This window comes from Pelophylax lessonae (assembly GCF_965119305.1).
Source record: "Pelophylax lessonae genome assembly, chromosome: 2".
In the NCBI taxonomy this organism is placed as follows: domain Eukaryota; kingdom Metazoa; phylum Chordata; class Amphibia; order Anura; family Ranidae; genus Pelophylax; species Pelophylax lessonae.
This window is the reverse complement of record NC_138769.1, coordinates 603565694-603578199: the sequence shown is the minus strand read 5'-3', so window position 1 is coordinate 603578199 and position 12506 is coordinate 603565694. Positions and strand designations below refer to the sequence as shown.

The following is a 12506-nucleotide window of genomic DNA, read 5'->3' as shown; positions in this document are numbered from 1 at the left end:
TGGACCAGAAGATTTGGTTGAGCCATTTCACAAAATCTGCTCTCTTGGTGGCTCCAGTCACCTGTCCTGTGCCGTGGCAAATCCTTCCTGCCGGTGTTTTGGACACTGGTCACCACGGACACCAGCCTATCGTGCTGGGGAAGCTCTGTGCTCAGGCGACTTGATCGTCCGTTGAGTCTTCCTTGCCGATCAATATTCTGGAGCTGAGGGCGATCAAGCTCTGCCTGCTTCACTGGACAAGTCTGCTACATGGCTCCCCGGTTTGGGTCCAGTCAGACAATGCCACGACCGGGGCTTACTTCAATCATCAAGGGGGCACCAGGAGTGCCCTGGCGGCCAAGGAGGTGGCCGAGATTCTGGTGTGGGCAGTCCACATCCCGGGTGTGGAGAATTTGGCAAGCGGATTACTTGAGCCGTCAGGTGTTAGATCAGGGGGAGTGGTCCCTGCTTCCGAAGGGGTTTCATCTTCTGTGTGTCCAGTGGGGGACCCCGGACATGTATCTGTTTGCGTCTCGCTTAAACAGGAAAGTTCACAGGTTTGTGGCCAGGTCTCAGGATCCTCTGTCCGACGCCACAGATGCTCTGGTGGCTCCTTTAGTCGGTATCACCTGATCTATGCCTTCCATCTGCTCGTTCTCCTTCCAAGGTTTCTTCGCAGGGTGGCGATGGAAGACGTTCCGGTCATTCTGGTGGCACCAGACTGGCCTCGGCTGTCTTGGTACGCAGAGCTGGTAAAAATGGTCGTGGATCCTCCATGGCATCTTCCTCTGCGGGAAGATCTACAGTCTCAAGGACCATCCTGCTTTACGGTCGCTGGCTTTAATGGCTTGGCTGTTGAGAGCAAGGTGTTGAGGGATGGAGGTCTCTCTGATTTGGCGATTACTACTAGGGCTGAACGATAGTCGATGTGATATCGACTATCGTGCTGTGGGTGTGGGCGATTGTCACATCGCCGACGATAACGATGTAAGGCATTAGGCAGGGAGAAGTCGGGATGACTCAGTCTTTGTAGCAGGACAGCGCCAACATCCGTCCCACGCGTTCAGTCTGCCTGCCAGCAGCTAGCTTTGTTCTCCAGCTGATGGTAATATGATCCTAGAGTGAGGAGCTCAGCTCCTCCCTGTAACCAATCAGCTGCTCCTAGCTCACTGACACTGAAGAACTGGATACAAACTTGTAAATTTGTAACAGTTCAGAACGAAGAGTCAGTTCACTGAGTAGTTCAGTACACCATGGACGGATGTCATGTCAGGCTTGTGTTCTTCTACCTCCTGCCACCACTGAGTCCCGACTGTGCCTAATCCACACTGACTGTCACTGTCAAACTCTACAATAACATTAACCTTGGCCTTCCCTGGCTGTATGGTGCAATCTGCAATTAAAATCAGAAGAAGGCTGCCCTGCTGTAATACTTCCATTATTTCCTCTCAATATTGCAATATATCTAGTTGGAAAAAAAAATATTGCAATGTACTTTTTTCCAATATCCTGCAGCTCTAATTCCTACCCTTATGAAGGCCAAGAAGTCAACCTCTAAGAAGATCTATCATCGTACGTGGCAATCGTACATTTCTTGGTGTGAATCGCTGCAGCTGCACCCTCGCTTGTTTTCTATAGCTAGGGTTTTGGCCTTTTTTTTTTTTTTTTTTACAAAAAGGGGTTGAGCAGCACTTGGCGTTTGGTCAAGGGCCAGGTTTCGGCCTTGGCTATTTGCTTCCAACGTCCGTTGGCTACTCATAGTTTGATTCGCACCTTCGTTCAGGGGGTACGTCATCTGGCCCCTCCGAGGAGATCCCGTTACCGCCGTGGGATCTTAACCTGGTTTTGTTTGTTCTTCAAAAGCCTCCTTTTGAGAATATTAGGGAGATTTCTCTGCGGCAGAAGGTTGCCTTTCTAGTGGCTATCACTTCTGCCCGCAGAGTCCTCTGAGCTGGCAGCGTTGTTCTGTCTTATTTGGTGGTCCACAGGGATAAAGTGGTCCTCCAACCTAATCCGTCCTTTCTTCCTAAGGTGATCTCAGATTTTCACCTGAATGAAGACATTGTGTTGCCTTCCTTATGTCTTAAGCCTAAACATCACACTCTGGATGTGGTTTGGGCGTTGAGGGTTTATCTGACAGTCCTTCAGGAAGTCGGACTTTGTCCTTCCGGACGGTCCTCGCAAAGGTTTGGCTGCATCTGCTGAGAATAGGGATGCACCGAATAATCGGCGGCCAAACATTATTCGGCCGAAAATAGAAAAAATAGCACTTTCGGTGTTCGGCCGAATAAGTCAAAAGGCCGAATAATTTTGTGCCGAATAATAGGGCTGAACGATAGTCGATATGATATTGACTATCGTTCTGTGGCCGTAGGCGATATTTACAGGGGGAAGGGACTCGAAGGAGGACAGGAGGACTCACAGACTTCCGTGTTAGGCAGGGGAAGCCGGGACACTTCAGCGGTGAGCATACATACATTACTCACTCGTGCACTGCAGCCCGCCCCACACATTCAGTGAGTCTTACTCTCCTCCCTAGTTTTTTCAATGGCACATTCAGGAAGCCAATCACGCTGTGATTAGCTGCACAGCGAACCAATCACGCGTGCCTGCACACCTGATTGGTTCCGCTGTGCCGCTACTCACGGCGTGATTGGCTTCCTGAATGTGCCATTGAAAAAACTAGGGAGGAGAGTAAGACTCACTGAATGTGTGGGGCGGGCTGCAGTGCACGAGTGAGTAATGTATGTATGTATGCGGCTGTGTTCCTTTCCAGGCTCCTACTAGTCCACCTCCAGCCTCCTACTACCACCACTATGAGAGACTGTCTGTCACTGTATAATCTGATTGAGTCCACACTGACTGACTGTCACTGAGTAATTGATGTTACCACATTAACCCTGACCTGCCCAGTGCCCTGTATCTGCAATTAAAATTTACAAGGCTGCCTGCATGCTTCCTGATTTCCATTCCCAGCATCCTTCCCAATCCCTACAGTGTCACTAACATTAACCCTATGGTACAAGGCTGCAGTGTGCACTGAATCCCATTCCCTACAGTAACATTTAGGGAGAGAGAGAGACATGAGAGGACAAGAGAGAGAGAGAGAGAGAGAGACATGAGAGGACAAGAGAGAGAGTGAGACGACAAGAGAGAGAGAGAGAGGAGGACAAAAAATTGGCAAAATAAATGGAAAAAATGCAAAACACCGCGTTCGGTATTCGGTCTTCGGCCAAACATTTTATTATTATTCGGCTTCGGCCAAGAATTTAATTTCGGTGCATCCCTAGCTGAGAACATTTTGAGATGGATCAGGCAGACGGTTGTTCAGGCTTATTCAGTCAAGGGTCAGGTTCCTCCTTTCCCTGTGAAGGCGCATTCTACTAGAGCGCTGAGTGCCTCTTGAACTTTTTGCCATCAGGCCTCTGTTGTACAAGTTTGTAAGGCAGCGACTTGTTTGTCTGTGCACACGTTTTACCAGATTTTTACAAGGTGGATTTTGTTGGCATCTTCAGATGCCTATTTTGGCCGCGAGGTATTTCAGGCTGCTGTTTCATAAGAGAATGTTTGTTTTGTTTGTACTTCTCTCTTCGAGGTCTTTTGTCTGGGTGAGCTCCTTTTTTTTTTTTTTTTAATTTTTTTTTTGTTTGGTTGAGCTCCATGTTTTAGCCTTTTCGATGTTACTGTCTGGTAGCGTTTCCCCACCCCTCATGCCTATACTGCTTTGGGGTGTCCCACTCGGCTCATGGAGATTAGGCTACGACTGTCGATGAACAATAGAGAAAATATGATTATTGTAAGATCTTACCGTAAAATCTTTTATTTCTCTGTCCCTTGACAGACGCAGCACTCTGGGGTTGGTAATGTTGTCTTCACTGCTTTTAACCACTTAAGCCCTGGAAGATTTTACCCCCTTCCTGACCAGGGGGGGTATTTTGCGATTTGGCACTGCGTGACTTTAACGGACAATTGCACGGTTGTGCGACGCTTTACCTAAACAAATTTGACGTCCTTTTTTTTTTTTTTCCCCACAAACAGGGCTTTCTTTTGGTATTTGATCACCTGTGCGATTTTTTTTTTTTTTTTTTTTTTTTTTTTTTTTTTTTTTGGCGACATTGCGGCGGACAGATCGGACCCTTGACTGACATTTTTTGACACTTTTGGGGTTACCAGTGACATTTTCTACAGTAATCAGTGCTATAAATATGCACAGTTACTGTAAAATTACACTGGCAGTGAAGGGGTTAACTGAGAGGGAGATGCTGTGTGTCCCTAGGGGCGTGATTCTAACTGTGATTGGCTGTGGCTTGAGGTGTAGGAACAATGATCAACGGTCCTACATAGTAGAACCGTATGATCATTGTTTCTACACAGGGGAGAATGACAGGTGGCTTGTTTACACTAGCCGCCTGCCTTTCTCCCTCTCCCCCGACGATCGCCGAGTGACCAGCGGACATCAGGTCTGCCGGTCACACGCGGGGGGGGTCCCGTGACCGCGCCTCCGGCGGCGCTCGCTTGCTCCCAGAGCCTCACAGGCTGGCGACGTAGACCTACGTCGCTCTGCCTGTGAGGGGCTGACTGCCGCAGTAAATATACTGTGCGCAGTCGGCAAGGGGTTAAAATAAACTGATGGGGTTTATGCCTGGAGGGACAGCCCCTTGGTCGTGTGTAGTCAAATTTTCCTGCATAGACGACTACTGATGGGAGGAGCATAAACCCACTCAGCTCATGGAAATGAGGCTGCGTCTGTTGATGGCCATCAGAGAAATACCGTAGATTGTACATCTTACAAAAATCTTATTTTTACAGTGTATCATTTTGTTCTTTTAGATCAAATGAATGCAGGAGAGATTTTAGAGACCCTAGAGAATAAAATTGGGATCAGTGCATCTTTTATGTCACACTGTGTTTGCGCAGAAGTCCAGTTTTTTTTTGGGGGGGGGGGGGGAAATACACTTTTAATGAATTTAAAAAGATAAATAAAAAAAAAAGTTAGCCCAATTTTTTTTTTTTTTTATGTGAAAGATGTTATGCCGAGAATCGGGAGAAAATCGTCCTTAATTCTAAGCAAAAATTTCTGGTTCTCATTTTATCCAGAATCGCGCAGCTCGTATGTATGTATATAATGTGCTTATTTATTTTTAGGTTCCTAAAGATGGGGCTCGGCAGCTGAGAACCTTAAAACAGCAGCAATTCTGTGGCCTTCAGCAATTCACTAATGCAGTATGCTCATCCCTTCAAACCTGTAAGGTATGTTAGTCTAGAGTGCAGGTTCCCTGATGGTATATGTACCTCAGGACAACCTCTGTATTTATCTTTGGTACTTCTGGAAATTACTTATCTGGTAGAAATCTAAATGTATTGAGTGTGTACTTTAATACAGTTGTACAAAGTTGCTGTTATACATGATAGAAATGCTATACAGAGGCCAAGTGACTACTGGATATCAAGACCAACCCTGGTAATACCCTTACTCTTGTACCAGTTGCCCTGACTACAAACCTGCCCACAATCTATAAATGTTCCCCAACATGCCATGTTAACCTACCTCCTTTAGTAATACAGAATTGGCTGCTGGCTTTATATCCTGGCTGTCAATGATAGCTTGGGTCCCCAGGGATAATTGGAAAATGTGTGACTTGCTCTGACTCCTGCCCACAATTTGTAAAAACAAACAATTCCCAGTGCAGTGCTCCATGCTGGGACTTTAATTTTTTTTTTTCCCTGCAAAATTATTTACAAAATGAACTCCTTTTTAACACTCCATCTGAGAGTTCTGGGGCAAGTTCCAGGTGACTTATGGTAGGTGTCATAGAGGGTAAACTGCAGGTCAAGTAATTTTAATATCAAATTGTCTCAAGCAATGTTGCTCCAACCTAAGCTGAGTTCAAAGCTTCTACTGTGCCCTTCTTGTCCGTGGGGCTGTTACGGGAGATAATGGTGAAAAGTCCGGCTCTAAGTTTACCCACAAATTGTGTGCTCCATATCTGCACCAATTTAACACTCCTGCCATATGCACAGGTGTAAAGGGCAGCACCCTTAAAGCTCAACCAACCCCCCCAAGTTTGGGTCTAATTAAGGTCGCTATACGGATATGTACTTAATGTGTTGTCGGAGCTCAATTAAAATAACAGCTGCATGCAATTAGTGCAAATTTACCAACAGTTATTATATGAACAACATAAAAATGATATTGCAGAACTGTAAGTGCATTCAAAATACAGTAAAACCTTGGATTGCGAGCATAATTCGTTCCGGAACCATGCTTGTAATCCAAAGCACTCTTATATCAAAGCAAATTTCCCCATAAGAAATAATGGAAACTCACATGATTCGTTCCACAACCATTTATTCATAAGTCCTTCAGTTTATAGTCCATATAAAAAGATTATAGCATTGCGATAGGTTGCATAAAATGTCCATCCACAAATAGCCACTTCCATAAGGGGATTAGAAGCAAAATCCAGCAGGAGCTACAGAGTATCAAAGAGAAGAGACGCGCCTCTAAGTGTAGCAATATGGTTCCATTTAATGAAGGTACAACATTTAGCAACTCACATGGTTGATAAATAAAACAGGCACAGCTAAGTATGCAGGCATCCGGGGTAAAGCTGTCCACATAGACCATCTTCTGCACCGCCAGCTGCCAGTCTGTAATCCTGACCGCGAAGACCACCCTGCAGTAAAGCGATCTGAAAGCGAGGGGCAGCATGGAAAGGATGACGTAGATGGCGGTGAGGAGGACGGTCTATGTGGACAGCTTTACCCCGAATGCCTGCATCCTTAGATGTGCCTGTTCCAATCATCAATCATGTGAGTTGCTAAATGTTGTACCTTCATTAAATTTAACCATATTGCTACGCTACACTTAGAGGCACCTCTCTTCTCTTTTATACTTAGCTGTGACTTGAGGCTACTTGTATATCAAGACATCGCTTGTATATCAAGTCAAAATTTATTTGAAAATTTTGCTTGTCTTGCAAAGCGCTCTTAAACCAAGTTACTCTCAAACCAAGGTTTTACTGTAAATATAAAATGTGAAATTAAATCTCTCTTGTAAATACACAAGTGATGTGTCCTTAATAACAAATTGAAGTGCAAAAAATATTCTCAATCAAGCTCGTTTCGCGCCATGCACATCAGGAGCATTGAAAATAGGACCTGCTTTACCCATACGTAATGCAGTCTCCACCATATATCAGATTTCCACTGATTGGGGACAACACGGGCAGCGGAACGTCACTTCTGGTTTTCACCGCCATTTTGGTCTAGTCTGAGGTAATGTCCAGTATCCTCGTCATGTTGCCAAAACCTGAAACCCAGCTTCCAGTCCAGCGCCATAATGCAGTTGACCATTTAACAGGAAATGGCACCAGTGCCATACAATGGTCTTAAGTGCGCCTATTAGTTCTATTAGTTAGGCCTATTAGTTGACGGAACGGGTACCACCCTTCCCTGTCGAGGCACACTCTACCAGATCGGTGAGAGCGTCCTGGGCTTTCCTGTTTCAGGCCTCGGTGGCCCAGGTGTGCAAGGCTGCGACTTGGTCGTCAGTGCACACCTTTTCCAAATTTTACAAGATTGATTGTTCTTGCATCAGCTGATGCCTCCTTTGGCCGCAAAGTTCTCTGTGCGGCAGTACCATAGGGGACCCTGGTTTTGTGCGGGTCTCTGGTTGTTGGGGTTGTTTACCCCTTGGTTTTTTGCTTTCCTGGGTTGTGGCTCCCGTTGAGCTTTTTGTTGCCCAGGAGGTTCCCTTGCTGTTATTGTAAGGTTCTTTTCTCTGATGTGGGTACTGCGTTGCCTTTCTGACGGTTGCGTTGCCCACCCCTCCTGTCTACACTGCTTTTGGGACATCCCCATTAGTGAAGACTGTATGAGTGGGTGGCGACTGTCGGAGGACGTAAGAGAAAACGGAATTTTTGTAAAATCTTACCGTAAAATTCCTTTCTCTGAGTCCTCCGACAGTCGCCGCCCCCGCCCCTCTTCTGGGGTTTTTTCTACACTTTACTGCTTGCGACCAAACTGAGTTGGGATGGCTATTGCAGGGGGGTATTGGACCAGAGGGACAGCCCCCATGGGTGTGACTATGTAGATGATTTGTTCTTAAGTCTTATGCCTAGATACTCCTGCGGAGAGGAATCAATACCCCATTAGTGAAGACTGTATGAGTGGGCGGCGACTGTCGGAGGACTCGGAGAAAGGAATTTTACGGTAAGATTTTACAAAAATTCCATTTTTATACTGATATGTACAGCCTTTCCTTGGCACTTAAATCTGATAGTTGGCACTGATCTAAAGATTGACTGGGGGATGCGAGTAGGTGTAACAAATATAGAAGAATTTGCATTCATCTTTTATACATTGCATCTTCCAAACCCACGCAATGCCAAATGTTTTGTTAAGATCTATTCTGTTCTCATGGAGTCCTATGATCAAAAGAGTTCAATTTGAAAAGACTGTTGGTTTTGAATGGCCTGATCCACACAACTGATCTGCCCAACTGCTCCCTATTGAATTTCAAATTCATTATGGGGCTGGAAAAGTACAGCTCTTTCAGGAAGGCTGGTAGGAAAATGGTCGGAGTGGTCATATAGAAAAGAATGTACTCGGCATATGCCACCACCTTGTGATTGTATCCATGAGGCCTCTATATCGTCTGGGTCTGAGATATTGGAGGAATGTCCAAAAAATTCAGTGAAAAGAGGGGGCACCCCTTTCAATACCATTTCAGTGTCTGGAGTTGGTCATTCAATTGCAGATGGGGAGCGGTCCTTGTATAGCCTGATCAAAGGCTGGGCAGGTGGTCAACTGCTCTTGTAATCTAACACTAGTGGAGTGGGCATTGGGGCATCTAGTTTCTAGGAAGGTCTGCTTGTTTTTTTGGCATACAGATGGGCTGTATACTTAACTGATTAAAAGAAACCTAAAAATTGATCTGTAAGAACACTTTGGATAGCCCATAAAGTGAATTTTTCCATCCATTGATTGGAAATATTGATATGTCTAGCTTAAATTGGGCTGTGGCAGGTTCTGCCTTCATTATAGATCATTCCCAAGACTGGTTTCGACTATTAAAAACCAGTACAGAACCCTTTTAATTGCTTTTTTTTTTTTTTTTTTTTTTGGGAAGAAATACATTATAGCTGAAAGTTTAATTACAAGGGTACATTTATTAACACTAAATTAGTGATGTGTATGGAGACGAATGTTTGTATGTTGTTTTTTTTTTTTTTTTAACTTTCATTTTATTTTTTTTTCCCCTCAGGACATGACTGATGATGAATTGCGCTGTATTATGGACGCTTGTAAAGACACAGTATGCAAAATGCTGGCTTCAGTCCAAGGGCTTTCTGGTCAACATGCAGCAGAATTTTTAAACATAACAGGTAGTTCTTAAATGTTTTCTGAGTGAACCCCTTGGGAATTCAAATATGAAATGTAAGGCCCCTTTCACACAATCAGACTGATCCGGTCCGTATTTCAGGCGGATACGATCGAGCCACCCATTGACCTTGATGGGAAGGCGGATGTCATGTTTGTTGCTGGTTTTTCCCACCCCTTATGTTGGGATGTCCCAAGGTTCAAAAAAAATATAGAGCTGTGTCTTTCAATGAATGAAAGAGAAAACTAAATTTTTATCTTACCGTAAAATCCTTTTCTCTGACGTTAATTGATGGATACAGTGCCCACCCCTCTGTGTTGGGTTATGTATTCTTGCGACATTGCTTGTTACAAAACTGAAATCCTATAGCAGGAAGGTGGGAGTATACCCCCTAGAATTGCTCTAGGGGCGTAGTCTTGTTTTGTAGGGCTTCATGTTGCGTGTGATGGGGATGGGTATCAGATGGTTTTACATGCGAGTTCTATGTGTGAAGATTTGATTATATATCTGGCTACGGTAGTCAGTTACATATAACACTATTATGGGGAAAAAAATAATTTCTGGGATTGCAGTGGGCTCTGTTCCTGAGACAGTCCGTTATTTTTCATCAGGGCCACGCTGGCAACTTGTGCTAATGTATGGCTCATTTATGGTTTTGAGGTTTTCTTGCTTTTGTTACTTTACATGTCATTTAAAAAATGTAAATAAGAATTAAAAAAAAAAAAATGCTCAGTCCCGTGGACATGAAACACACAAGAGCCTCTGATTATTTGGAAGTGTGTGTTAGTCATTGTGTGCTCACTTGCATTTTTTCTTTTTTCCTTTTTCCTTTTTTTTTTTTTCAGCATCCTGTGTGCACAACTTGGCCCTCTGGTTCTATAGCCAAAAGAAATACAAAGAAGCCTCGGACCTGGTATCTCCCATTTGTGAATATCTTGCAACAGGCCATCCTGAGGGTGAACCTGAAATGGCTGTGGAAAGGGTACTTGTGCTACTACTATGACCAATATGGGGACAGGAACAATGGGCCAAATATGTTATCAGTTCTTCTGTAGCTCATGTAGCACAAACAATTTAGAGCACTCATGTACTGAGAGAAATTTGGAAGCTATTATTGCTAACCTTCCTGTTGAAATGATGGCTGCCAACTGAGTCTGGCATTAATACTTTGGCTTGATTTGCACAGTTTTTTGGGAAAAGCACCTACAGAGTAAGGTCATAACTGTTTGGCATACCTTTTACTAGGGTAGTAGCTAAGAAAGTATTGAAGCCATTGGATCATCATGACAGTCAGTGAACTAATATTTTTTTTAAAAAAGGTATTTTTTTAGAAAAGGTCTGCAATGACTGCCTCAATCCTTTCCCAATTCAGGTTTACTCTTTTCTATATATATATATATATATTTAAATATATATATATTTTTTTTTTTTTTTTTTTTTTTTTTTTTATACAGCATATTCACTGTATAAGCCAAAGCTAGAGTTCTGGATTTTTTGTAATTATTTCAAGAACTTGGTAGAAGAATTTGGCTTGCTGGTTGCTATTCACATACATAGTTAAAATAAATGCAATTTAAAGAGGTTCACAACTTAGAAGAGCAGCTTGGCCAGTCTCCACATCACTCGTTACTAAAAAATATTTAGAAGTCTGGTTTTGTTTGGCTCTCTAGGCAAGAGAAAGTTCTCTGGTAAGTAAAGAACTGTTGAATAGTGAACCTTTTTAAAAGCAGATTGACTTTTTGCTGTTTAGCATTTCACATACATATTGATTATTAGAAGCTAACTTGTTTTGGTTTCTTACAGCTGCACCGTTGTTTCAAGCTGCATGTAGAGAGTTGCAAGAAAGCTGGGTACACAGCTCTTGGCCTTGCAGCTGTGACCCTGTGGCTACGAGCTCTGCGAGGTCAAATCTTGCAGCAAATGGCTGAGCCAGTTGCAGTCTGGGTCAGACTCAAAATTGACGGTGCAAGGAATGGAGATGAAGATCTAAGACTGCAGTAAGTAATAACGGCAGGATGTCTTCAGTTGATAGGGCTATATACTCTTTAATCATTTTTTATACTGTGGATCTTTTTTGAGCCTGTTTTGCATTTGCCTTTATCTATCTATAGCACTCTGAAGGATGGATTTTCTGATCATCCGGTGGATCCAGAGCTGATGGTGTCTCTCCTTGCAGAAGAGCTTAAGGGCTTCAAGTCTGTCCATGGTGATACAGGGCAGGAGCGTTATAATACTATATGTGATCTGTTGGAGTTGTGTGCTGAGAACAGCCAACTACATCGTCGCCGTGCTCTATACCTGCTTGAGTTGGCCCAGGTTTTGTGTTACCATGACTACTCGGGGCAGACTGAATGGTATGTTAATATGTAGCAAAGACAGACTGCATCAAAATCTGTTATTGTGTGTGTGTGTGTGTGTGTGTGTGTATATCTTTCATCCACCGGATGTAGCTGCTGCTTTAAATCATAGATGGATGGGTAATGAGCCCCTCCCACTAGGAGTGACCAGGTAGAGCCAAAGACTGACACGCCCAGGGGAGTGGGGTCCCTGGGTTATTACCCCTGGCCTCACCGTTGCAGCTTCAGTTTTAGCTGCCTGGTCTTAGGAGCTGTGGCCTATGGCAATCTTTAAGGGGGTTATGAATGTATTTTAAGTTCATATCCAATACAATGCACCTACTAAGCCTGTCGATTTTTATTGTAGTTCTGCTCTAGATGCAGTACAAGATTGCCTTCGACTTCTGGAGTCCATCCCAGAATCTACAGAAAACAGAGAACAGTGGTTGGATGTGAAAGCCCAGGCACTCTTGTGGCAATATATTTGCACTTTGGAAGCCAATATGCGAGAGGTGAGTTATTAGTATTGATAGTGTTGATAACCTGTATTAAAGCGCAGCTAAGAACTCAAGTGTACTATGACTTCATGGTGTGTGTGGAATGTTCCTAAAAGCACTAATGGTATCAAATTGATCAAGTTTTTAGTGCTAGCCAAAACCTAATTAGGCAGGTTTCACCTCTATTGTCCTGGTGATCATTGTGACAGAGATAGCATGTGGGGGAAAATCATTGCCTGGGGACATATACAGTATAGTGCAGTAACAACTATAGAAACCTCCTCTTTGGGAAGATTTTCTCTCATTTTG

General features: G+C 43.8%; 1 protein-coding gene across 1 annotated transcript in view; it reads left to right on the top strand.

Moving 5' to 3' along the window:
* Positions 1-12506, top strand: part of ESPL1 (extra spindle pole bodies like 1, separase) — a 270074-nt gene that overhangs the window by 20843 nt on the left and 236725 nt on the right. Inside the window, exons 4-9 of the mRNA XM_082244709.1 lie at positions 5125-5229; positions 9248-9368; positions 10210-10346; positions 11168-11361; positions 11476-11718; positions 12068-12212. Coding sequence (XP_082100835.1) covers positions 5125-5229; positions 9248-9368; positions 10210-10346; positions 11168-11361; positions 11476-11718; positions 12068-12212 — 945 coding nt within the window. The remainder of the gene's footprint in view (positions 1-5124; positions 5230-9247; positions 9369-10209; positions 10347-11167; positions 11362-11475; positions 11719-12067; positions 12213-12506) is intronic.